The 24,481-nt window shown below is 52.6% G+C and overlaps 8 protein-coding genes across 8 annotated transcripts; 5 read left to right on the top strand and 3 right to left on the bottom strand.

The window, feature by feature from the left end:
* Positions 1–166: 166 nt before the first annotated feature.
* CC77DRAFT_729388 (hypothetical protein) lies at positions 167–1,186 on the bottom strand. The gene is made up of 2 exons (XM_018532950.1): positions 746–1,186; positions 167–686 (listed from the first exon to the last, which is right to left on the bottom strand). The coding sequence occupies exons 1-2, from the start codon at positions 1,084–1,086 to the stop codon at positions 197–199; spliced, it is 831 nt and encodes a 276-aa protein (XP_018387834.1). The 5' UTR covers positions 1,087–1,186; the 3' UTR covers positions 167–196.
* Positions 1,187–2,993: 1,807 nt separating this feature from the next.
* On the top strand, positions 2,994–6,303 carry CC77DRAFT_729341 (hypothetical protein). The gene is made up of 2 exons (XM_018532949.1): positions 2,994–4,127; positions 4,269–6,303. Exons 1-2 carry the CDS (start codon positions 3,220–3,222, stop codon positions 6,115–6,117), a joined length of 2,757 nt encoding a protein of 918 aa, XP_018387833.1. The 5' UTR covers positions 2,994–3,219; the 3' UTR covers positions 6,118–6,303.
* A 3,240-nt stretch (positions 6,304–9,543) lies between these two features.
* Positions 9,544–12,714, bottom strand: CC77DRAFT_1018434 (hypothetical protein). Its single transcript, XM_018524621.1, has 2 exons — positions 9,835–12,714; positions 9,544–9,741 (listed from the first exon to the last, which is right to left on the bottom strand). Exons 1-2 carry the CDS (start codon positions 12,604–12,606, stop codon positions 9,640–9,642), a joined length of 2,874 nt encoding a protein of 957 aa, XP_018387832.1. The 5' UTR covers positions 12,607–12,714; the 3' UTR covers positions 9,544–9,639.
* Positions 12,715–14,344: 1,630 nt separating this feature from the next.
* Positions 14,345–16,817, top strand: CC77DRAFT_1018433 (DUF1688-domain-containing protein). The gene is made up of 5 exons (XM_018524620.1): positions 14,345–15,114; positions 15,182–15,671; positions 15,717–16,306; positions 16,362–16,695; positions 16,746–16,817. The coding sequence occupies exons 1-4, from the start codon at positions 14,800–14,802 to the stop codon at positions 16,443–16,445; spliced, it is 1,479 nt and encodes a 492-aa protein (XP_018387831.1). The 5' UTR covers positions 14,345–14,799; the 3' UTR covers positions 16,446–16,695; positions 16,746–16,817.
* Positions 16,818–17,189: 372 nt separating this feature from the next.
* Positions 17,190–18,364, top strand: CC77DRAFT_931792 (hypothetical protein; the record flags this gene model as incomplete). The annotated part of the gene is made up of 3 exons (XM_018534229.1): positions 17,190–17,389; positions 17,442–17,990; positions 18,058–18,364. The coding sequence occupies 3 exons, from the start codon at positions 17,190–17,192 to the stop codon at positions 18,362–18,364; spliced, it is 1,056 nt and encodes a 351-aa protein (XP_018387830.1).
* A 993-nt stretch (positions 18,365–19,357) lies between these two features.
* On the bottom strand, positions 19,358–20,045 carry CC77DRAFT_728848 (hypothetical protein). Its single transcript, XM_018532947.1, has one exon. The coding sequence runs from the start codon at positions 19,794–19,796 to the stop codon at positions 19,452–19,454; it is 345 nt and encodes a 114-aa protein (XP_018387829.1). The 5' UTR covers positions 19,797–20,045; the 3' UTR covers positions 19,358–19,451.
* A 320-nt stretch (positions 20,046–20,365) lies between these two features.
* Positions 20,366–22,839, top strand: CC77DRAFT_931350 (D-xylose-proton symporter; the record flags this gene model as incomplete). The annotated part of the gene is made up of 9 exons (XM_018534206.1): positions 20,366–20,508; positions 20,575–20,996; positions 21,061–21,081; positions 21,127–21,355; positions 21,419–21,446; positions 21,544–21,858; positions 21,910–22,308; positions 22,374–22,477; positions 22,533–22,839. 9 exons carry the CDS (start codon positions 20,366–20,368, stop codon positions 22,837–22,839), a joined length of 1,968 nt encoding a protein of 655 aa, XP_018387828.1.
* Positions 22,840–23,360: 521 nt separating this feature from the next.
* On the top strand, positions 23,361–24,319 carry CC77DRAFT_728770 (DUF962-domain-containing protein). Its single transcript, XM_018532946.1, has 3 exons — positions 23,361–23,556; positions 23,613–23,696; positions 23,742–24,319. Exons 1-3 carry the CDS (start codon positions 23,521–23,523, stop codon positions 24,288–24,290), a joined length of 669 nt encoding a protein of 222 aa, XP_018387827.1. The 5' UTR covers positions 23,361–23,520; the 3' UTR covers positions 24,291–24,319.
* Positions 24,320–24,481: the final 162 nt, after the last annotated feature.

Here is a 24,481-nt window from a genome sequence, read left to right as displayed (position 1 = left end):
CGCTGAACGAAGAGCTAAGACGTGTAGTCCCTTCATGCTACAATGTCGCATCCATAAGCACCAAGACAAGCGTGAGATCCTACCTTCACTTAACAGACGAGCAGTCGTCAATTCCAAGGATATGGCCCAAATCTAGCCTGCATTAGTGGTCGTTTTGAACCTTCACTGTCTTTTCTTCTTCTTACCGCCCACACAATCAGTCGCGTAACCAGGCTCTGCGCTTCGCTTCTTTCGCAGCCTTGCGCTTCTCGTTAAACTCCTTAAGCTGCTTTTTGCTGAGAGGCCGTGCGCGACGCTCCGCCTTGAGACTACGTCCGTCATGGCTGTTGGCTGCAGCATCAACGTCGAAGAAAGCATTCATTTGGCGACGGCTCTTATTCTCGTCGTTGTGCATCTCAGGGCCTTGACCAGTTTGTTGCTGCTTGCCGTTGAAGCGGTTGAACTGAGCAGTTGTTGTGTAGTCATGACTAGAACCGTGCGCGTTACGAGCGGCGAAAGCTGCAGCAGAGACGGCCTGTTGGGCGTCCTCTTCCTCCTTCTCTGCCTCCTTTGCATAGTCCGCATTGGGGTCAAAGCTACCATGGATCTTTGGGTTGTAGCCACCCCACTTGCGCTTTGGAGGAGACCTGGTGCCCGGAGCGCCAGAGCTTGATGTCATAGCAGCGGCGGCACCGTGATAAGGGTGTCTGTGAGATGCACGTATTAGGCTGAGAAAGACATAAAATGAAGATGATAGTTAGCAAACCTGTCGTAGCCATAGCTCTGGGCAGAAGCGGTCGGGACACGCGGATTCTCCCACTGCGAGATGCCGGTCTTGTGGTTGAAGTAGTACCATGCGCCAGCGTTGTTGTCCCACCTAGCCTCCCAGCCGTCATCCTCTGCGTCTGGGACGGGCTCGTCGGGTAGGGGAGGCGCGCCACCGTCGTAAGGCAGCGGAGCAGACGAGCTCGAGCCGTAGCTGGCTTCCCGGTTGGTGGGCTTGACCTCTGCGGCTTCCGGTGTGTTGGGGCGGCGGTCGCCTTGCTGCGCAGTGGCAGCGGGTGACGGGTTGCGCGCCAGATCTTTGTCGCGAACCTCAGTAGCCATGTCGCAGGATTTTCTGTGCACTTATATATGTTAGGAAAGATGCGCCTGGGTCAGAGATTCGCAGCATGCACGTGGTTGCCAAAGGGGTTTCGGCAAAGGCTGACAACGGTGGTGTTGTTGTGGTGGTGACAGTCGACTCGGTCGCACCTGCACAGAGAAGTTCAGACCTGGCTTGGCGCGACGCTAGCTGCGTAAGCAGCTATTAGCGTATACGTGACCTTGGCGTTCATTCCCGGTACCATTGATACCCCATCATTTGCACTGACTCGCAAGCCGCTTCGCTTCGGTCCAGCTCAACGGCGATCCGCTTGTGCCTGCGCCTTGGTCCTTGTCAGTTCCCGGCCGCTCGCCTGATCCCTCGGTCCTTTGTCTCATAATCAATACGGGAGGTACGAAGATATTGTGGGCGTCATCGCCGACAGCGGGAAGCCACAGCCGATCCTGGACCATCGTTAGGGCAAGCTCGATTGCACAGCAAGCACTTTGCGTACGCATGCTCGATTACTGCACCGAAAGACGCGACGGGGCCATCTCGTGTCAAGCCACTACGGCATCCGGAGAAAGCCCTTATTATATGGAGTCTTAGGACGCCCGAAGATGCGCATGGACTCGGGAGTGCAATCAAAGAAACCGACCGCTAGGCTTAGAGCCGTTCGGCGCGGGCCAAGCTGGCTTCATGCAAGCAAGGCCAGAGGCGTTAGGGGATCCGGGACGTAAGAGGATCGAGATGGGCTCAATCGCCCGCTCAACGGCTGCTGTGAGCTCGTTCCGATCGGATTCTGGTGCCGCTTTTAGTCAGGCTTTTTTCGGCGTCTTTTTGGCTGACGACAACGGCATCGCCCGTGTCAGCATTTGGCATCAGCCTTTTCAATGTTGAGCGGGGACAAAAGGCTTCTCGTTGGCGATATAGGGCCGGCCGCCGGGACACCTGTCTTCTTGTTCGCATTGTTGACGGCGGCTTATTTGCCCTCTTTTCTCCTGCAGCGAGAGGCGTCGTTTATGGTGGCTGCACGTTTTAGCTGTTTCCAGTCCTTGGCCTCAATCTAACTGAAGCTTATTGGACGGAACCGCTCCAGAACCTAACGCCAGGTCCCAGAGTTTCGCGGCAAAATAGCAAGGACATGTTCGCTGCATTCCGAGCTCACGCTGCATGATCTGCACAGGTCATTAGCGGATTAGCTGCGGTTGGCCAGCTGCCAGTTGGTACGATCTGGGGCTCACATTGCCCACGCGCCATCCACGACTGCAGTAACGTGCATCAGTCTGCATCTGACGCAGCACGCTATCTAGCCCGCTGAAGGCGGTTGACTCGATATCTGCAGCCAATATTCCGGCTGGCTTGCTCCATACCCTGGCTGGTCCCAGCATCTTCGGGTCTCAAACAGCAAAGGCTCCACGACCATGTCCCTGGCGGTCCGTCACTGCACGCCACTGGAATAATCGCTGACCTACTTGGAGGCCGCGGTCGCTCCTCCTTGAAGCCTGTTCTTACAAGGGCCTCCTGGTAAGCTCTTGACTGGCTGAGCACGGGGTCCCGCTGTCGTCCGCCCACCCTCACTCCTGCTACCCGGGCATTATTATACTTATTGCTATTATCCTTTGCCTTACGTTCAAGCAATCGAAGCAGTGCTCGCTGCGTGCTCAGTGTCAATTGCGCCCAAAAGGTGCGTCCGCGGCGCATATCATAATCCCTGCATCTGTAAGTTCTTCCCGTGTCGCCCCTACATACGCTCTTACATGCACTGTTGCTTTGTGCTTCGGTTGCGGTTCATAAGGAGCCGGAACAGTGGTGCTCAGTCGCCAGACGTCAGCCCTGCACGGACTGTTGTTTCTTTGGTCTACTTTCTAGACTGCAATAGCTCGCAGCGGACATCCCAGTCCAGGCCAGACGCTTCTGTTTGTCGGCCACCTTCCTGACTTCCTCACGTACCTTTATGTACCTGTTAAGTTGACCATTAGCTGATGCCGTGGCTGCACCAGTGTCAAGTCTTGAGCAGTGCCTGGATCTCTTGAGCGTCCTAGGCAGTCAATAGCTCCTGCTGTTCTATATACCCTCATGTGGTCGGTCAACGGGGTGTACCGTGGAAATCATCCCACTCCAAGCGCCGAACATCAAACCGCATCTTACCTGCTATGCTTCTCAATATGAGTCGTCCACCCAGCATACCCTCACATTCAGGACCTCCGCCCTCCTACAGCCCTTACCCGCCACACCATGCTTCATCGTCTCGGCCAGAAATCATCGCCCCTAGCCAGCACATCCGTCCTAGAGATTCCAGTGGAAGCCATAACAATGCGCAACAACTACCCAGTCTTCGCACGCTCTTGGAACCAGAGCTACTCGACAAGAAGTCATCGGATCCATCATTGAGGGCGGGTGGCGCTCCGGCACTCTACAACCATTCTGGGCGTTATGGGTCTTCTAGTCCGACGTTGAAGAGACGGCATGAATATGATGGTTACTTCCATGGCCACCCCGAGCATAATGCTATCGCTTCTCAAACGCCCTACCACCATCGTCAACCTCTGTCAGGTACAAACGCTACACCATCTACCTCGTCGTCGACGCCAGGCTCGGGGTTTGGCGTCAGTCGGGTAGATCTCCAACGGCGTGAAAGTTTCGCCCATCCTTCACAGCATGACCTAGTAGGCAATGGGCATCGGCAAGTATCGCTCATGTCTGATGCGACGGGAACGATGACAGCCCACTCTAGTCAGCAAGAACTAGGGTTTGATCCGAATAGACCTGTCAGAATGAGACGACTGGAAGGTTCTTCGCGCGCTCCAGTACGATCTTCGCGTTGTGTTGGACAACGTGATATACCAGGCGAAGGCCCGTGCTACGTCTACGAGGATGGCACCTATTGCCGGGCTATAATAGACGGCGAAGCGGTCAATCCTTCATGGGGTATCACAAAGGCCGGTAAACCTCGAAAGCGACTTGCGCAAGCTTGCCTGACCTGTCGAGAGAAGAAGATCAAATGCGAGCCCGGATATCCAAAGTGTCACCAATGCTCCAAGTCGCAAAGGGTGTGCAGAGGGTAAGTGAACCTCGCTGTTTGAGACTTTCTTTCTTTTCTCATTCGAGAACATGGAGTGCATTAACTTAATTGGTCCGTTATGCTTTGGACCAGACAAGGCTATACTTGTATGATACAATGACAAATACTAACGACTGGTAGTGGACTCAACCAAAGCAATGCATCCGGCGAGACCTCACCGTCGAATTCCGCTCCGCTATTTAAGAATCCGTCGTCCGAAGTCCTAAGTCCTGCGGCAACCTCAGACAGAAACAAAGCTCCTGGAGAGCTGCGAGACTCATCAAGAAAGGTCGACACGTGGAACGCCGGAACCCCTTTCAGATCTCGAAAATTCCGTCCCAACACTGCTACAGATCCAAGAGACATGTCGGTGCAGTCATACGATTCGGATTGGAGCGGCTCCGCAAACGACCAGGGCTCGGGCGACCCTGTACGCGGCTCTTATTCTGACTACCTTGCCCTCCAATGGGAACAGGATCCTTTTGAAACAGACCCCGGACTTACCATGCGTCTATTGGACCTTTATTTCCTTCACGCCGGTAGCGCAACGTACGCCATGTTTCCTCGTCGACCTTTCCTCGCATGGGTAGAGAACAATCGCGATAAGAGTCAGGACCATCTGATGCTCCTATATTCCGTCCTTGCGATGGGCTCTCTCTTCTCGGCTGGTGAGGACAGGGGAGCTTTAGGGAAAAAGTTTACTGCTGTCGCTTCATACGCAGCAGAAAAACGGTTCGGCAAATTCAGTCTGCAGTTGTGCCAGACTCGACTGATGCTTGCGCTCTACAACTTCGCTCGAGGCAAATCACAGGAGGCGTGGGACTATTGCGGTGCTGGTTTGCGAGCGCTTATTGCACTGAAATTGAACTCTGAAGAAGGTATTAAAGAGCTGGCCGATAGCAACGCCGATCTGGACTATGGATTTGATCGTCAAACCTACGCAGAATGCTGCCGCCGCACTTTCTGGTCCGGATTCCTGATGGATGTAAGTCACGATATCGTGGACACTCCAACATCCGTTGACATGTTGCAACAACAGCGATACAATGGTTTCTTTGGAGGAACTCCCTTTGTGATCAACCTGGAGGATGCCTTCGTTAAACTTCCATGCCTGGATAGCATGTACGACGCATCAACCCCGTGCGATGCACCATTCTTCGACGAGGAACTTCTGAGCGCAAGCGCTATACCCCATTCTGTTCTAGGGAATACGGCATACCTATGCCTAATATCGGCACTATGGGGTGACGTGCTTACCTTTACGAGTCGTGCTGCGCGCCGCCCGGACAGTGCCTACGAACAACACTATGACATCTTCTATACAAAGATGAACGAAAAGCTGAACGCCTGGCATGATATGTTGCCAGAGAACCTTCATTACACCCCGCAGAACCTGGACAAAGGCTTTGCTGATGGATATGCGGGCACATTTTTGTCGATGCACGCTTTGTATTACGCTACAATCATCCGACTCAATCGTCAGGTGAGAGTTAACGTACTGCCAGTGGACAAAATACGCCGAAATTTGGAGCGGTCAATACGTATGGCGTCTAACTTCCTATCGATGATGCTTTCACAAGCTCCCGTCAACCGCCACCGACGTCCTACACCCACCGTCGCACCAGAATTCTCTTTCTCGACACCTTTCCCTGGATACGTGCTCATGCTTTCGGTTGATGTATTGACGTCTGCGGGGCTCGTTTCGTCACTGCCGACCTTCATCGAGACACTCAATACGACACTGACGTGCATCGACGAATTGACGGGCTTTTGGGCGTCTGCAAAGGCGCAGCAGAAGATGATCTCGAATCGCATCAAACAGCTGACGGAAATTGCCGCACAAGAAGGCCAAGGCATAAGAAACGGAAATTACGGGAAATTCTGGAGGATCAGCAACAGTCTAGAGACGGCATTCGGAAACGATGATGCGCTGTACAAGACTGAAGATCAATTGCTTTTCGGAGTTGTTGGTCAGCTTACGGGTCAGTAACTGCTTGCCCCGCATAAGATCGCTATGCGACGAATAGAACCGCGGATAATACCTCTCTTGTTCAACAGCATCGAGTGTGCATGCACTGTTCGTGTTTGTCTTGGATCTGAGGCTCTGACATAGCGTTACACGTTGCATAAACCTCGGCCCGATCTCCAAAACCGCCTCACCTGGTCGACGTGCCTAGCACAAGCACGAGTCCGCATTAACAGAAACATGGATCCGTGGGAATAGGAGAGCTATCTAGTGGGTTACCACGTTCCTGGCACACGTTGAGGCATGGATGATATCCGCATGCCATCCTACAGCTCCGCCATGGCTAAAAGTTGTAGAACCGCTATCACTTTGTACTAGTACTATTTCCAAAAGTTCTACCCGAAGTTTGGGCATTGGCAGCGACTTCGGTCTACAATTGGAATACGCGATATCAGTTTTCTCATTTTAGCACTTCGATTCTCGAGCATTATATCATGGAGCAGCTTTGTACTATTACCATATACCAAAACATGTACGGATAATGAATAGCGAGTTTCACAAGCATATAACAAAAACACACAGATTGCCCATCCCCGCAGGTCCGAGAAACCATGTCACGCTTATCGTGAGACAACATGATCGAGCTTTGCTGCAGTACACCCTCACACAGCACGTTCGCGTTCTCCACTAAGAAGTACCCGTACCTTGCACCTCGGGTGCTACACTTACGCCGTGACCGCAATAAGCAAGCAGCAAGACTAGGTTGAGTCATGCGGGGACGCGGGAGTTTCCAAGCCACGTTGTCTAGAAAAACGCCTAAAGATCAGGTGTGTGTGACCCGTAACTCGACGCTTATCGTGCTCTCCTCTCAGCTCTGTTCAATCTATGGTTCACACCACTACGGGGACGCCTTCGGTCCACATCAACAACCAACAAGAGCAGACGAAATCGCTCAGGTGCAAAACCTCCGCGGATCGATGGTCGATAATTGACTGGTTGAGTGGTATACAGCAAGGAGGCAATCATGACGACATCACACGCGTTCAACTACCGATCATCATTGGTACCGATGTGCACTGCCCAGGTTTGTGGCACTGAAGCCGCGATGCATGCCGTGTGATCACATTACTGCCTATACGACGTTTACTGTGAGTCGCCGGGGATTTGGGTGCGAAGGAGTAATAAGCAGTAGTAGTGCGCCCCCGCTAAAGGACGCGTAGCTAGCAAAAGTCCACGACTACCGATAGCACGGACAAGTACCGGTGCGCTGTTCACAGGCGCAAACGCGACCCTCCGGCTGATAGCCCGTAGCTAAAGATTTGGCGTACCAACTCCCGCTTTAGACTGTCGGCACCTGCCAGCGCATGCGCGCGAACAAGCAAGTAAGCTCATCGTCTCCTCTTTGTCCGAATAGGAGAAGCAAAACACCGGAGTCGAAATAGAGCGAAAGTTTATTTTTCGAGCGACCTGGATCATTGCGGCATGACATAATCTACCTGGGCAGCCACCATGAGTTTGACCACTGACCAGGTAACCTAACTTGACGTCCCAAACTTTCATCCTAGCTTGACACCCTTATTCTACGACTACCGAGCAAAACGCAAGCCTACCTACCAAGTACCCCGAACCTCAGCTTCCGGAATTTGTCAGCCAAGCTTACGGCACGGTAGATTTTCAAATGTCCGGTCCGACTTCTGTACGTTCTATGCCGTTCCGGCTCATGATTTTCCAAGCATCGTGAACTTCTGCCCCCGAAATACCTCCTACTGCATAAGGTTCACCTGGGCAGTGTTGGCTATTTTGCAAGTGCGCACCTTCCGCTCCGGGCTAGAAGTCACAGCTAGAGCAAGGACAGAACATGGACAAGAATCACCTCACAATGATGGCGCTTGCGAGAAGCATCTCCCTATTTTCTCGTCTTCCTCCACATTCCGAGGGGTGTATTAGCACTAAGTTCTTCCTGCTATTTGCATACAACGTTAGTAATCAACGGTACGGCGCGATAGCGGTTGGACACCGTGCTTGAATGCTATATTCGAACACCTGTGCTATGAAGCGCTTCTCGGAGATTAGAAAATTTAAACAACACACTTCTGATGACCGAGACGAGCCGAGGCTGTTCACTTAGAACTGCAACTACCGTCTCTCAAGTGGGGACAGTGGGGACAGGCAACGTTGGAGGAGTACAGGGCGATTGGATGACGGGCAGGATCCCCGAATATCATTTTTAAAGCAGCGGCTTGTAAGCTCTCAAAAGTCTAAGTAAGCACCTAGTGAAGGAATCATACGATGTCCAGGGATGAGGTTGCTGCCTATAAAGGGAAAGCGATCTTCTTGTTGAATGACGAAATGCGTAGCCTCGGCACACTCTTGAGCGTAGTAGCGAGAGATGATGTATCCTGTAGGAGTTGAGAGCGATTGGATGGCAGTGCTAGGCCATTCGGGATGTAGTTGCCGAAGTCGATGCCTGAGCAGATACCATGTCGTAGTAGAGAAGTTACGCCTTATACCACAACAAAGTGGCTATACCCAAACTCACGGTCCCAGACCAGGCATGACACCAACATGCATACCAGGTTGATTCCAACTCGAAGTCAGAAAAGAAGCCGAATAGAAGCAAGATTTCTGATAGCTAAACCCAGCTGGTGGAAATCCATTCCTAGACGTGTAAACATGAGTGTGTTTGCGCGCTACCGCAACACAACATAAGTCATTTTCGCTTATCGGAATGAATAAACCGACTACGGCACGTAGTAAGTCCGTAGATAGGCCTTCTCGGCGGATCTTTGGTGTTTTAGAATTACAAGGTCAACTTCCTTGGCTGCATATCTCCCGGAACTCTGCTTGGGTTTTGCTATATCCACCCGAAAGTAAAGGAGTATCTCAAGAGAGGATAGGAAGTCTCTTGCCTAGCATCCCTTGTCACAAGAGAGCATGCTATACCCCTTCCTAGCTTTTCGTTGCTAACAAGAGTCAAGAAATATTGTAGAAGAATGTTCTAGCTTAGGTGAGATGGTAAGTTTAATCTTTGGTGCTAGGTTTAGAACAGGGTTGTAAGGAAAGTCGCTGAGAAGGCCCAAGCACACCAAAGTCCATATCAATCATTTGGAAACGCAACAATTCAATAGGAGCAACCCACCCATGTCCTAATGTCCCCCCAGTACTTATGGTAGTAATGGTCAAGTTAAATCAGCATCACCGCTAATATACAACATGATTGGCGCGAGGCAGGTACGCCACGACTTGAAAGGAGAATGCATTGTTTTGTCAAAGCGAATAAGCTAGCTAACTAGCTATGAGCATTTCACACCACAGCTTTACAGTATGAACAAAGATCGAGGGCGACAGGGTGCATATGAATCGAAGAGGAAAAGATGAAGAAAAGAACTCAACAAATGAGAGAGGAATCGACAGAGGAAAGGAACAGACCAAGTGTTTAGTATGGCAAAATGTGCCTCATTGCTGCCATGTTCACAGGTAGCAAGTGGTATCATAAGCAAGTTCAAAATGGAAAGTTATAATTGTTGGCCATAGAGGACAGCCAGACTATAGATGGTTATCTGTCTTGAACTTATCCCACGCCTCGTTTAATGTGGCAAAGACAGCTGCACTAATCATCTTCTGCTCAGTAGTCGCTGTTTGAGATATCTGTAGTGGAACGTGGTTAGCATTCTGCCCGTTTGTAAAACCTCTTCAAGTACGATGGTAGAAAAGTGAGAAAGGAGAAGTTAGAGGACATACCTTGTCAGGATGAACCTTGGCAATGGCCTTCATATAGATAATCTTGACCTTATTCGGCATGACCAGATCGCCCATGTTGACCTTCTTCCATCCAGCATCCTCCCAAAGCACTTTATCCAAACTACCCAGTAAAGCACGTAGGTTGTCGGACTTGGTGCCCTTCCAAGCGATGAGCTTGGCGTCGACTTGATCGGTCAGGGCGAACTTCTCGTCGTCTGCACGTTCAGCGGCAGCGTTGGCGGCTTTCATGCGCTTGACGGCCTCGGAGTCGATGGCTGGACCACCACCTAGGTCTGACATGGCGGAGGGTCTAGGAGCAGCGGGCTTACGGGCTGGAGGTGGGCGTTTGGTGGCTGCTGGCGCATTGTTGTTGCCGCCATTTGCGGCTTTCTCGCAGCGGTTTCGTCCAGAGATGGCGATGGCACCGCCTACACCATTTTGAACAGCCTCTTTCCATACACCGTGTGCATCTGCCCACTTCTCCATGTTCTCTAGTGCTTCTGCTTTTCGCATGAGGGCTTTACCGTAAAATTCCTTCATGTCTTTTTCGCCCTCCATTCCACCTGTAGCGATCTTTTCGCCTTCTCCTCTCGATATGCCGATTATAGCCAAGGCTGCATCGGCATCAGCAATTGCTGCTTTCGGGTCGCCAACTTTGATGTTAGTGACTGCGCGATTGCAGAGTACGACTATCGTGACAGGGTGTGTTTTTGGAAGAGGACTCAGTGCAGAAGAATAGGCAGCGTGTGCAGCGGAGTAGTCTCCACGCTTGAATGCCTCTGAACCTCTTTGCCGGTCAGCTGACGACGAACTGAGAGCCGAAGACGAGACAGGAGGGATCTGTCGCGGTGGTGCTTTCGGTCTGGATGCAATCGGTGTAGGCGCTGGACTTCGAGCCTTTGGTGCTGAAGTTGCTTGGAGAAACGGGTTGTTAGATTTTGCTGGTGTCGGTTGGCGTGAAGCCTGCTTTGGGGGCGTAGGTTCTGGAGAGAAGAGATCTACTTCTGGCTGCGGTTGTGGAGTGGTCTTCTTCCGGCGAGCAGGACTAACGTACGCCTGGGAGCTCTGTTCTTCAACCTCCTGGCGGGTCAGTCGCATCGCTGGTCGTTTATCCAAACTTGATGGTGGCTGCCGCTGTGATGGAGACTGAGACGACATGCGATCTGGGCGATCGTTTCGCCCAGTTTCCTGCTCTCTTCTTTGGCGTACAGGTAGCGGTTCGGCTTGCTGACGCATCTCGCTCGTCCGAGAAGGCTTAGTGGGTCGTCCACCAGCCTCCAGCATCATGGCCTCGTCTGTAGCCGATTGATCAGCCTTCTGTTGTCGACCTGAGCGAGGAGCAGCTTCCGCAGCCTGGGCATCTCTCATCCACTTTGGCATATTAGGATCGCCCTCTTGCTGAAAGTCGGCCATGGCTTTCTGTACTTGTTTGCGGCCCGTCTTCCATAGTGAATTCGCTGATTTAAAAAGATTGTTGCCAATCTCTGAAGCCATTTGAGTTACGTCTTTCTCTTGACCTTCTTGCCTACGTTGACCAGATCGACTCCGTGCTTCATCGTCTTGCATCCACGCGGGCCTAGAGCTACTCGCCCGCGGTTCTCTTGAAGATTCGCGTCCATTGGGTCTACTGTTTCCTCGCCTCGGACGCTCGTCGAACTCATCTGGCTCACGGCGGGATCTATCTTGACTCTGTGAATGTGTTTTCTGTTTCGCCTCTGCATGTGCCTGATTGAGCAGCCATCCCACAGCAGCTTGTACGTCCAGTCCAGACTCAGTAGTCGCTAGTGCAATCGCTGACCTTTCGGCCGGGAATCCCATATCTACTAGCTCAGCAACAGCTTTGTCATGTGCGTTTTCGGGCCCAGGTGAAGCCCGTCGGCGTGCTTGTGAAGACTCCTCTGCAGCGGCTGGCTGTAGCGCTTCTTTGTGCTGAAACTCGGAGACAGGCTTTCCTAACAAGCCTAGTATATCATCATCAGCGTCATTGGTTGGCGGCGGCGCAGGCGAAGTCGACTTTTGCGCCATCTGCTTGAGACCGAACATGTCATCATCGTCGTCCAGAAGCGCATTGTTACCAGGAGTAGGCTGTGGTAGGGGTGTGTTGCCCCGAGAGACATTCGCGCTGTAAGCAGGCGTGCTTCTGCCACTGCCTTGGTTTGGTTTGGGAAAGTGGCTTGAGCTGTCTACGGGAGCTGCCGAGTTGAATGCTGCAAGGAGGTCAGCCTCGCTGGGAGAAGATACCTCAGGCCGCCTCGAAGTGGTGTCCAGGCCTGCGAAAGGCTTGTTGATGGTCTTGGACAGGCCATGGTTGGTGAAGGGATTGTTCGACGGACGCGGGGCGCCAAATGCGGCCGGCTCTGGTGTGCTCTTCCCACTTCCTAACGTGTCCAAATGGCTTGAATCAGCACCCCCGAAAGTGGTATCCCATTGTCTCCTCTTCTCCGCTTCCTGTCGCGCCTTCTCCTCTTGTATCTGTTTCTGCCGCTCTTGTAGTGAGAGGTTGCTTGTCGGGGCTTTGGACTTGTTGGAAGACACGAGACTAGCGAAGCTGTCGTTTGCGGGAGTCGCTGCTTTCGAGGGCGGCTTGAACTGCTGAGTACCACCGGAGCCAGCTCCAGTGTCAGACGGTTGCGTAGAGAGCGTGGAAAGGGGCGTGGATCGACCGGACAGTTGAGGCGTGGGGCTCTGGCGGAAGGGTGGAAAGGCCGCGGGGGTGTTGGTCGTTGTCTTTTTGGCGGGCTGCGACCAGTCAAGGCCGGCTAGATCGTCCATTGTATTTGCTTTTGCTGTGTACGTCGTGTCAAAGAGTGTGCGGGAGAATTCATATCATTATTGCGAGTTGGGTTGTCAAACATCAGTATTGGGTGTATTGACCGCTTCACCATGTGTCTGTCGCGCTTGCGCTTGCTCGGTTCGCGCCACAGGTACCCGCCAGGCATAGCCACAACACGTGACACACATGCAGGGTCCAGGCCATGTCTCAAAAGTGTCTTTGGCATACTTCATCGGACGCCCAAATTGTGGTTTGGTCAGTCTACAGCATACCTACATGGCACCCGCAGTCAACGCCACCGAAATCTTAGAATACGTAAATACGTGAATACGGTGCGATAAGATTGTTCAAATCTCGAAAGCCTCACATGTTTTGCATAACATGGAAAGAAGGCTCTTCATTGTGACAGAGGCAAGTAGAGCCGACACATGTCGCATATAAAGTGCTACAGAGCCCCATCTTTGCAGCTCCCGCAGGCACAGACTACAGCTCGGCTTCGGAGCCATGTGCGTTCCTGGACCCCATGCTTGCATCGGTACCTTGCAACGCATTGGTGCGAGCAGTTCCTCCGAGCCGACAAACGTTCCGTATCGATTGCTGGGTAAACAGAAGGTAAACAACCGGTAAAGGATTGTGATTGCGGAGTCGGGCAACAGGCACGAATAGAGAGCGCATGCCCGGATCCACAGCTGTCAGGTTAAGATGCGGTCAGTGGGCTCTGTCGAACCGCGACCGCGGAGATGGTGGCAGTAGCACGTCCTGGCGCGAGCGGACTGTCCCGACTACGCGACCCCCCTGAGGGTCAACGCAAAGCTTTGCAAGGCTTTCTCTCTTCCGCATCGAATCAAGATGGATTGGATCCGTGGTGTCACATCTGACTCGGGCCGAAGGGATGCCTTCATCCATTACTCGTAGGCGGCACGGTAACCGAAGCCGCGAGCCCTTAGTGTCGCTGGGTGTGAAGTAATGGGCCTGTTTTCGGCAGTTGTGCAGAAGGTTGGAAGTAATGGAAAATATTTTTATCAGATTGCGCGTGCAAGGTGTCTTATTAGGCTGATGATAACAGCCAGCTCGTGCCTGGGCGGGAGGGCAGTCGATACTCTCGGCGCTCAGGCAACATGGCGGATTTGCCGAGCCGCGAACCCGCGGCCACGGTATCAGACTTGACCACCCGCCAATCCCCGACGTAAGCGATAGGTAGATGACTCAGGTTGTGGGCTTTGGGCATAGCATTAGTAAAGGGTCCATGTCAGGAGAAGCTATGTGCAAGAATCTAGGTTTGGACGAGTGTGGATAGCGATGCTGATCTTGCAGACAGCAGAGACGACGGAGAAGGGCGTCGTGGGAGAATAGCATAACTGGTAATGAGGTTGCATTTGGTGTATGCACGCTGCCTGCTAGCCTGAAGACGGTCAAGACCGATACCTGGTAGAAATACTATGGGCCTAACCACAAGGGGGATGTGGTGCGTGCCGCAGAGGTCGCAGCTGGAGCGAACGGTTCATAGGTCAGGTACAGAGGCAGCAGCTATGCCTTGAATGGAAGAAACCGCGACCTCGCATCAATAGACGCGACGAGCAGTCGGGACCCTGCAGGGTGGACAGGTGTCGGGAGCGCGTCGAGAAAGGCGCGGGTGTGGGTAGGATATACGTCAGTCGGGCCTCCAGCTGAATTGCTGTTCAGGAACGGAACAGAACAGGACGACGCTCCAAGGGTTTATTGCTGCGCTACTAGCGTCGTCTATCGTGCCGCCCATTGACGCGGAAGAGCAAGGGGCAGACGGTCGGCGAGACTATGGTTGCCAGGGTGGAGACGACTGTAGTATACAACTGGAGGCGGCGCGTCTGGACTTGCTCCTGCGTCTCTCGCAGCTTTGTCCTCGATTCCTCCTGCAGCTGATTTGCAATTGATGAGTGCGCGGGTGGTGACTACGCATAGTGTCTACACAAGGTTTCTCCATCGGCACGTGTCGACTCCCTTGCTCCACCAGCGCAGTCGCTTCCGGATTATTTGTCCAGGGATCTCCCGGTAACGGTTCCGCACTGCCAGCAAGCGCGGGCCTCTGGACAGAACGATCGCCGCATTCTCGAGCAACCTCGCCCGACTTGAACGTGCCTTCCTACTTCCCAGCAAACCTCACCACCAAGGCTCCTCTCGCCAGCAAACCTCGCCCTCTGTCGCCGCTGCCTCCAATGCGTCTCTTCAATCGCAAGGGCTCCAAGCCCCAGGTTTCCCCCAACGGCAGCCAGCCAAACAGCTCCAATGGCTCCCTGCGCTCCCCTGGACCCACTCCAAACGGCTCCCGGCCTACCAGCTTCCCAGACGTCCCTCTGCCAAAGGCCCCAGATCCAACTCTCGACCCGGCCGGCTACCTGCGCAGCATCTACGCCGTCCGCGAGCGCTCCAAGCTGGTGCTCGAAAAGGCCAAGAAAAATCAGCTCAAGCACTTCACAGTCGACATGAGCAAGTTTGGAGATGTCGCTAGCTTTGTCGTATCCATAATTAAGGTAAGCCTCATTCTGCGAGCGCAAGGATACCATGTTGGCCGACAGCGCGCTCTAACACTGCCTGCAGCGCGACTATGCGCCTGACTACGCCTCAATTCCGCCTCACGGCCGCTGGCAGCACTTTGATGTTGGTGGCCGCCCGCGCATCGATCAGCTCATGGCAACATGGCCGTCGACCGTCGACAACCAGGAGCGCACTCGCCGCCTCATAGATCTCTTCCTCGTCTCCGTCCTCCTCGATGCAGGTGCAGGCACCAAGTGGCAGTACAAGAGCAAGGAGTCGGGCAAGATCTACCGCCGTAGCGAGGGTCTCGCCGTCGCCAGTCTGGAGATGTTCAAGGCCGGCGCTTTCAGCAGCGATCCCAAAGAACCCTACCAGGTCGACAGTGCGGGGCTGAAGAAGCTCGACGTCGCAACAGTGGCGCGTGGCCTGCAGGTCAACGCCACAAACCCAATCGATGGCCTCGAGGGTCGCACTGGCCTGCTGCTGCGTCTCGCAGAAGCGCTCCAGAACCAAGAAGTTTTTGGCCTCGAAGCACGACCAGGAAACATGCTCGGTATGCATGGCCATCAAGTCTCGTGATTTTGGCTAACAAGGTCAGATTACCTTCTCTCGCACCCAACCACGCAAGCATCATCAGTCCCCATCATACCCCTCCCAACTCTTTGGAATACCCTCATGGACAGTTTGACCCCCATCTGGCCAGCCACAAGGACTCAAATCGACGGTGTACCCATGGGCGACGCATGGCCTTGCTCAGTCATGCCATCACACCCGACTCATCCGTGGGAAAACATTGTGCCTTTCCACAAACTAACCCAATGGATGACTTACTCACTAATGGTCCCCATGACCAAGCTCCTCCATGTTCATTTCCCTGGCGCAGAACTCCTTACCGGGCTGCCAGAATACAGAAACGGTGGACTGTTCATCGACGTCGGCCTCTTGACACTGAAGCCTGAGGATCAGAAACGCGGTCTCGCGCAATACCAACGCAATGCACAGGCAACAGGCCAACCGAGCATGGAAGTTGTACCAATGTTTACCGCCGACGACGATGTAGTGGTCGAATGGCGCGCAGTCACAGTCGGACTACTCGACGATCTATTAGTCGACGTAAACAACCTACTGGGTCTGAGCGGGTCAGATAAGCTGAACCTGGCGCAGATGCTCGAAGCTGGTAGTTGGAAGGTAAGCTTGACGCCACTCAAATGTTCTTCTGGATGAAACTGACTCGCAACACTAGGGAGGTCGAGAGATTGCTGAAGTGTCGCGGCCCAACACTAAAGAGCCGCCAATCATGATCCTCTCGGACGGCACTGTTTTCTAAGATACCCCTTTCTTCGTTATTCCGCACTTCCTTCGCTTCCTTCACATACAGACATCGTGCAGCGGAAGCACGTATCCGATACCCACGAGGGTGCCCTTGCCCATGCCGCACCAGTACCTTCTAATTATGGCCAAGTGGGTGGGATTTATGATACACGATCTTGACGGTCGCATTTGGTGGCACGGCTTCTTGTTTATACCTTCTGCTTCGTCGCACCAGCCACATTTATGTCCTATTTATCTCCAAAGCGCTGGCAGTCTAAGCTATCCATTTCCTATGTTGTAATAATTCCTCACTTACCATGACTTTTGGAATCTTCGACCATGTAGCTATGTACCAAAGCCTTTTGAATGAGAGTGTGTGCCTCCCAACCACGACAGTTTCCCAAGTAGATGGCGATGACGAGTGAAAGACTAACACGCGCGTACCCGTTACGAGACTGCCAAAAGCAAGGATGGCAATCGCATTCGCGCGTGATGGGAATGCGGAGCGCGGAAGTGCCCCACTGCCAAGCAAAGATTGGTGCAGGGCCCCAAATATCGCGCGCCAAAGCCAAAGCTCCGAAGCAGGTGTTTACAGTACGTCATCCCATCGCCAAATTCCACCTGACGGCTCGGTATTACTATCAGTTTACCACTCCGCTTTCGCTACCGACTCGAAATCTACCGTCAGGCTACTTGCGCACAACCCGCCTCTTCACAGCTCTCACGTAGCTCCTCTCTACTGTCGGTCAAGGCTATCGCGATGAACTCGATCAAGCGGCAGAAACAGCGCAAGGTGCTGCTGATGGGCAAGAGCGGGGCTGGCAAGTCGTCGATGAGAAGCATCGTGTTTAGCAACTATGTCGCCAAAGACGTCCGTAGGCTGGGCGCGACAATCGACGTCGAGCACAGCAATATCAAGTTCATGGGAAACCTGATGCTCAATCTCTGGGACTGTGGAGGGTGAGCCCACCATACGTGAGACGACAAGATGACTCGAACTAACTCTCCGCAGTCAAGACGGCTTCGTCGAGAACTATCTCAACCAATCTAGGAACCACGTCTTCGGCTCCGTCGCTGTCCTCATCTTCGTCTTCGACATCGAATCACGCGAATTCGCAGCCGATGTCGTCTCTTACTCCAACATCATACGTGCCCTTCATGAGTGCAGTCCCGGCGCCAAGGTCTTCTGCCTCATACACAAGATGGATCTTGTGCAAGCCCGCCTTCGCCAAGCCATGTTCGACGAACGCGCCGAGTACATCCGCGAGGCTAGTGAAGGCTTCAAAGACACTGTCGAGTTCTTTGCGACCAGTATCTGGGATCAGAGCTTATACAAGGCTTGGACGAAGATCATCTACTATCTGATCCCCAACGCGGGCACCATCGAGGCGCTGCTGGAACAGCTGGCAGAGGTCATCGATGCGAGAGAACTCATTCTGTATGAGCGGACGACATGTCTCACTGTTGCCCATGTCACAAGACAGACCGAAGAATCAAATCCCTTCACAGATCGTTTCGAGCGCATTTCAAGCATCCTCAAGACACACAAGCAGAGCATGGCGTACGTACAAATTCCTTACACTCATCTCACCTGTGAGAACCCCAGACTAACCAGCCGCTTCCCATAGAAAACACACAAATATCCCCGCCGGTAGCGCAAACTTTGCAGAAATGCAAATCAAAACCGGTCGCTTCATGTTCTTCATCACACGCCTGACCGAAAACACAAATCTCGCAGTCGCCATCCCACCTTCCGAACAAGTATTCAACGCTGCCCGTGTGAACATCTTCCAGGTGCGACCCAAGTTTGCCGAACTCGATATCGCAGCGAAACCAAGACCTCCTATCCAGCAGGCCTTCGCCGGGAGTGCTGACACAAGCGATAGTACAGACAAAGGGAAGCAGAAGGAGGTAGGATATGCCTCCGGAGTTTAGACGACGCCTGGGCACAAGAAAGATAATGACGAGGTTAAAAAACTGAAAGACAGCTTTACACCGAGCTTGGAAGATGCAGACGAGAGACACGATGAGGAAACATTGGATCAGATCATCAAGGCGAAGACATTCTTGCAGACTTATCACAGTCCTGGTCCGTTGGGGAACATGGGAATGGATTCAGCACTTGGAAAAGAAAGGACCGAGCCAGGTACTCCGCAGTCGGACGAGCAATCTGTAACAGCAGGGGTTGGGCTCAGTAACTCATCATTGGAGATGCAGCCTGCAAGTTCGTCTCTCGGCCCCGCTCCTCAGCAGGCGCACGATAGAGATTCAGCAACGTTTCCTACAGAGACGTGAAGCTCAACGCTGGGACGGGCGCACAAGCTGAGGCTGAACCAACTAGTACAAACTCTGACTAGGGATATTGTGCTAGTAGATATAGCCCGCATCGCGACCGGCTACGAAGACGCGCTGAAATACCAATTCTTAAGAGCTTCATCCATTCACATATATCTTCGTCCAAAAAAAAAAAGCTCACACTGGTCCCTGTCATATACATGATCCTAATAGGCACACCGCATACGATGCTTTGCATTGGAAGCGCTTACACAGGCGTCTCAAACGACTAGATAGCTCGATTTATACTAGCTCACTAGAGCGATCACGCGCAAGTCTCGATCTTTGTTGCCTTGCTGACAACCCATGCCGCAGATCCAAGAAATACACAAGAACGCACTCCAAGGCAGAACGGTTGGCGCACATGCAAGGATTGGGTCGAGCCAAGCGAGAATGCGGGGAAACAACCTTCTCTTCGTCTCGTCTTGATCACGCAAAGCCTCCGATGAAGTGGAGATGTTAAGACGGCTTCGCTTTCTTGATTAAACTTTGGAATCATCGGCGCCAGAAAAGAGACCGTATGTTGTACTAGTACAGAATTTCACATGCGATAGAACACGGCCGCAGTACGCACCGGTCAAAAGCATTTGCTGGGTGGGCTGATCGCTCATCTACCAGGCTTTCGGAATCTGCTCGACGTGCATGCATATGCCATGAGTGTTGTGTTGCATTGCACCATCCCGTCATGTCAGATCCTTCTTATCGCTCCAGCTGGAGCGTGATGCGCAGCTTGGCCGTTATACCAAGAACGATCTGCTGAGAAAAGCCAAGCCAGACACGTAATATATGGCTTGTTTGCGAAAGAGATGGTGTATAGTTGTGTACAAGGCATGCTGCGACTGTGCCTGTGGTGCTTCGCCTTTTCTTCGGCCTGAGAGGTATTGAAATCTACAAATTCTATTATTGTTGTTATCACTACTACGCTAGCTGGTCTAGAGGCCACGATGCTCAACAATGACAGTTGGCTTGAACAAGCGCCGAAGATGCGCCTGATTATTTTATCCGGATTCCTCACGGATCGCAACATCGGCATCAGCCTCGCATCGCTGGCTTCACCACCTCAAGAAATCCAAGGCGTGAAACAATGGTCAAAGCTAGGCCAAGCCACCACCCAAGAAAGAGGTCTTACCATGCTGCAGCCACCGAAGTCGCCCAACATTGAGCTTTGATGCGGTGATTATTGGCCCTGGTCTACCGCTTCATAGCGCTATTGGCTGGCTACCATGTACCGCGTGATCGTCTTGAGCGGTTTTGTGTATGAATGGTATGAGCTGCATGGATGAGCAATGGTATTGGCATCAACCCAAGACGGGGAAACTCCAGCTCTTGGAATCGATGGAGGCAAGCCCTGGCAACATGGGAATATAAGCATGCGATGTCGCTTGAGGTTCTTGCTAGAGTTGTTTTCAATCTCTTCATCCATATTCCTGTCTCTTGCTAGAGGCTTGTGAAGTGATCTTCGCCTAGCCTTGGGGAACCCAGGCTTAGACATCAAGCTCTATTGTACACGTCTAGTTTCCTGTCTTGGCCATGTCGGAGCCTGACAAGGAGATCAAGATCGAGTAAGCTACCATGTCTTATAGTGCAATGAGATAGGACGTAATGTACAATTCGAAATGTACTGACAATGTTTGTTTCAGACCAGCGGTAGTGGATGAGCACCACGAGCGCAAAGCCTCCATCTTCGATGATGAGCAGAAGCGTAAAGAGAGCGTCGCTCGTCTCACTGCTAATTTCGAGGGAGAGTAAGTGTTACCATAACGAACTGCCTGATCGCTATTCATCTGAACACCCTATACTGACAAGTCCAGAATCAAAAACCCACTCGTTGACATTTCGCGCGAGCAACTTATAGCCAACGTCCACGACTTCGCCACAGAACACCAATTGACTGACGTCGAACCGCTCCTTGTCAAAGGCGCCCTTCTTGCGCAGTCGCCCGCCCTCTTCGAGGAACTCGAAGAACTAGACGAAGCAGACCGTACGGCTGTCCGTGAGGAGATTACGCATCGATTCAAGTTACCGCGGACACTCTACTTTACCATCATCCTCAACTCCATCGCAGCTGCTATCCAGGGCTGGGACCAAACGGGATCTAATGGGGCTAATTTGACTTTTGGTCAGGCCTTGGGCATCCCAGATTCTGGCTCTGTGTGTGAGGCGGCGGGAACGTGTGAGAAGAATGGATGGATTATTGGGTTCGTAAATGCTTGTCCTTATATAGCTATTGCTGGTATGTATAGGAATTTTGACATGCTTGTTTGGCATACACTGACTTTGCATTTTCACTCCTGCAGTTTTCTGTGCCTGGATCTCTGGTAAGTTGCCGTCGCATTTCTACCTTCTCTTGCTGATGTATGTAGATCCGGTGAACGAACTCTGCGGCAGGCGTGGTACCATCTTCATCGCTGCCATCTTCTCACTTTTGGCACCCTTCGGTATGGGTCTGAGCCAGACGTGGGGTCAGCTTGCTGTGTGTCGCGTACTCCTTGGAGTCGGTATGGGACTCAAGGAAGTTACTGTGCCTGTTTTCTCGGCGGAAAACGTACCAGCTAGTGTGCGTGGTGGACTCGTCATGTCGTGGCAGATATGGTGAGAAATGTCCCTGCACCAACTGCATGTGAGACATACACTGACTTCGCACACGCACAACAGGACAGCCTTCGGAATCTTCCTAGGGACGGTCGCTAATCTAGCTGTTATGGTGAGTAATTGTAAGTCTACGTGTTGCGGTTACTGATGGAATATAGAATACTGGGGCAATTTCCTGGCGTCTGCAGTTTGGATCTGCTTTTATCCCTGCTGTACCTCTCTGCATTGGCATTTGGTTCGTACCCGAAAGTCCTCGGTGGCTCATGAAAAAGCGCAAATACGCCAAAGCGTATCGCTCCTTCCTCCGACTACGGAATACTCCTCTACAAGCTGCACGTGACCTCTACTACACCCACTGCTTGTTGGAGCAGGAAGAGGTCTTGATCCGTGAAGCTGGGATTAACCCCAAATCAAATTTCTTCACACGCTTCGTAGAGTTGTTCACTATTCCGCGCGTTCGTCGAGCGACGCAAGCTTCTGGTATTGTTATGATAGGGCAGCAGGTAAGCAAGTGGAGAAGAGCTTATACCAGAGATGGTAGCTGACAAAGATAGATGTGCGGTATCAACATCATCGCATTCTACAGCTCAACGATCTTCGCAGAGGGAGGAGCCACGAACAAGGAAGCTCTCATTGCGTCGTTTGGCTTCGGTCTTGTCAACTTCACTTTCGCGTGGCCTGCTGTCTGGACAATCGATACTTTCGGTCGCCGCGGACTGCTCCTGTTCACGTTTCCGAATATGTTCTGGACACTTCTCGTAGCTGGGATGTGCTACTACATCCCCAAGGATAGTGACGCGCATCTGGGTTTGATCGCCTTCTTCGTGTATCTCTTTGGTGCCTTCTACTCTCCTGGAATGGGACCAGTACCTTTCACATACTCAGCCGAGGTATTCCCGCTCTCCCATCGTGAAGTGGGGATGTCGTGGGCTGTGGCTACGAACAACTTCTGGGTACGTAACGAGGATTTACGAACTGCATGGTAGGACCCATACTGATTTGGTACACCAAAATCTAGGCAGCGGTCCTGTCGCTTACACTTCCTCGTATGCTCAAAGTTATGAAGCCTCAGGGAGTATTCGGCTTCTACGCCGGTATGAACGTTGTCGCTCTCATCATGATGTGAGTCGATATCCAACCCATTTTGCAAAACAGAGTACATCTGACAGACGACCAGCTTCTTGTGGTTACCTGAGACTAAACAACGAACACTCGAAGAGCTCGACTATGTCTTTGGTGTTCCCACGCGCACGCACATGAAATACCAGGCCGGTCAGAATCTACCTTGGTGGTTCAAGACGTACGTCCTCCGGCAAAAGGGTCTCTCCAAGCCTCAGCTGTATAAATTTGGCGATCAACGACCCCCTGTGAGCGTGACGGCGCAGATGAGCTACGCTTGGAATACGTACATTCTTCGCAAGAAGGGTCTGGCTAAGCCAGATGCCTATGTCAAGGCGTCGCCTCGCGGCGAGAAGCAGGTGTAGGTGGCTGTTGCTTAGAAGGTAGTGAGGGCTTTCGTAGGCTGGCGGTCGTGGTGGCATCAGATCTTGTCGTTCGTTAGTTTGATACCCTCGTGCTGGTTGTGGTCAGCGTTGTAGTTTGTCCCTGATACAACAATACACAAAGGAGTGAAGTGGAGGGTGTCGTCGGTATCCCCACTACTGAAAACACGCCAATCGTCATGCAGCCCCACAAAAACGCGCTGCTCAAGCGCGCCTGGATACTAGTGTCATCTGCTGTGACTTTCACATGCACTTGAGAAGCATGCAAACGGGTATCCGGGATGCGACGGCAAACGTCAAGGGCTGCCCTGACAGCGACTGCCTCGGCAGCTTGCCTCGACATGCAGGGAGCTAGCCACCAGCCAATGCACTGTACCCCCCAGCTCAGCCATGGCAGCAGTCGCCGTGAGGATGGGCCGATAGTCAGTAATCGTATAGCGCCAGGATCGCGAGACTCTGCGGATACACCTTCTTTCTTTTCTGTCCTTTGATTGAAGCTGACGATACCTTACCCCTTGGCTTTGTCGCCGGATCCGCTTCTCTCCGCCATCTTCCCCGCATCTCAGGCACGCCCTTATACAGCCTCTGCGCCGCCGCCGCCTCGCCAACACTTTCCCGTCCTTGTCGCAACATAGCACCGAGATTGCCTCAAGATTGTCCAAGATGCCAGTCTTTGATCTGAAGAAGAACCTCGTCTTCGTAATGGCACCCGTGCAGCCCTCAAAAGATGCGCATCAGCTAATGCGAAAGAGCAGTATGGCGCATATCACCGCGAGCCAACAAACGTCGCCATCCACATAGCATGCGTGCCTGTCCTGCTTGCGACAGGCATTCTCTTCGTACGTTGCCTAGTCTTCCTTCGCTGACCACTACTCACCCCTCAGGGCACAAACACACCCACCCTCCCCATCCGCCAACACCCCCTCCTAACCCGCCTCAACCTCCCCTTGAACCTAGGCACCATCGCTGCAGCTACCTACTCAGCTCTCTACCTCCTTCTCTCTCCCAACCTCGCTGGCGTGACCGTCACCCCCATAATCCTCGCCTTCGCATCCCTCTCCAACCGCCTCACGCAGCGTTACAACAAGACCAAAGTCAACAGTATTGCCGTCGCCGTCCACGTCGTAAGCTGGATACTGCAATTCGTTGGACATGGCAAGTTTGAAGGGCGCAAACCCGCACTGCTAGACAATTTGGTCCAGGCCCTGTTCCTGGCGCCCTTGTTCGTGTGGTATGAAGTGCTGTTCAAGATGGGCTTCTACAAAGGGTTGAAGAGGGAGGTAGAGCTTGGTGTTGAGGCCGAGATTGCAAAGTTGAAGGCGAAAAAGGCGGACAAGGGTAAGGGGATCGCACTCGACGATTCTGCGGACGCTATGGATGATGTTGTGGACGCTGTCCTTGATGAGGAAAAAGAGGGTAGTGATGAAATTTAGATGTGTGATGTGAACCCATGGTTCTGAGATACTTAGAGGATACCAAGAGAGTGCCAAATTATCGCATAACATACCAATCTTCTTCATCAGTCCCTTCGTCTTTTGGCCATACGCCAAGTGCTGTATATTTCTTGATACAAACACATACTATGCCACAGCCTCAGTCTGCCCAGTGTCTCATACGCTCGCTC

Source organism: Alternaria alternata, assembly GCF_001642055.1.
Source record: "Alternaria alternata strain SRC1lrK2f unplaced genomic scaffold CC77scaffold_6, whole genome shotgun sequence".
Lineage (NCBI taxonomy): Eukaryota > Fungi > Ascomycota > Dothideomycetes > Pleosporales > Pleosporaceae > Alternaria > Alternaria alternata.
This window is presented reverse-complemented; position numbering and strand designations above follow the sequence as displayed.

Excerpts from the sequence above, each read along its gene's own strand:
- CC77DRAFT_729341 (XM_018532949.1), top strand. The coding sequence starts at position 3,220 with ATGCTTCTCAATATGAGTCGTCCACCCAGCATACCCTCACATTCAGGA. Across the intron at positions 4,128-4,268 it reads TCGCAAAGGGTGTGCAGAGG|TGGACTCAACCAAAGCAATG; the intron begins GTAAGTGAACCT and ends AACGACTGGTAG.
- CC77DRAFT_1018434 (XM_018524621.1), bottom strand. The coding sequence starts at position 12,606 with ATGGACGATCTAGCCGGCCTTGACTGGTCGCAGCCCGCCAAAAAGACA. Across the intron at positions 9,742-9,834 it reads CCAAGGTTCATCCTGACAAG|ATATCTCAAACAGCGACTAC; the intron begins GTATGTCCTCTA and ends GTTCCACTACAG.
- CC77DRAFT_729388 (XM_018532950.1), bottom strand. The coding sequence starts at position 1,086 with ATGGCTACTGAGGTTCGCGACAAAGATCTGGCGCGCAACCCGTCACCC. Across the intron at positions 687-745 it reads CAGAGCTATGGCTACGACAG|ACACCCTTATCACGGTGCCG; the intron begins GTTTGCTAACTA and ends TGCATCTCACAG.
- CC77DRAFT_728770 (XM_018532946.1), top strand. The coding sequence starts at position 23,521 with ATGCCAGTCTTTGATCTGAAGAAGAACCTCGTCTTC. Across the intron at positions 23,557-23,612 it reads TGAAGAAGAACCTCGTCTTC|TATGGCGCATATCACCGCGA; the intron begins GTAATGGCACCC and ends GCGAAAGAGCAG. Across the intron at positions 23,697-23,741 it reads TTGCGACAGGCATTCTCTTC|GGCACAAACACACCCACCCT; the intron begins GTACGTTGCCTA and ends CTCACCCCTCAG.
- CC77DRAFT_1018433 (XM_018524620.1), top strand. The coding sequence starts at position 14,800 with ATGCGTCTCTTCAATCGCAAGGGCTCCAAGCCCCAGGTTTCCCCCAAC. Across the intron at positions 15,115-15,181 it reads TTGTCGTATCCATAATTAAG|CGCGACTATGCGCCTGACTA; the intron begins GTAAGCCTCATT and ends CACTGCCTGCAG. Across the intron at positions 16,307-16,361 it reads TCGAAGCTGGTAGTTGGAAG|GGAGGTCGAGAGATTGCTGA; the intron begins GTAAGCTTGACG and ends TCGCAACACTAG.
- CC77DRAFT_728848 (XM_018532947.1), bottom strand. The coding sequence starts at position 19,796 with ATGCCGATGTTGCGATCCGTGAGGAATCCGGATAAAATAATCAGGCGC.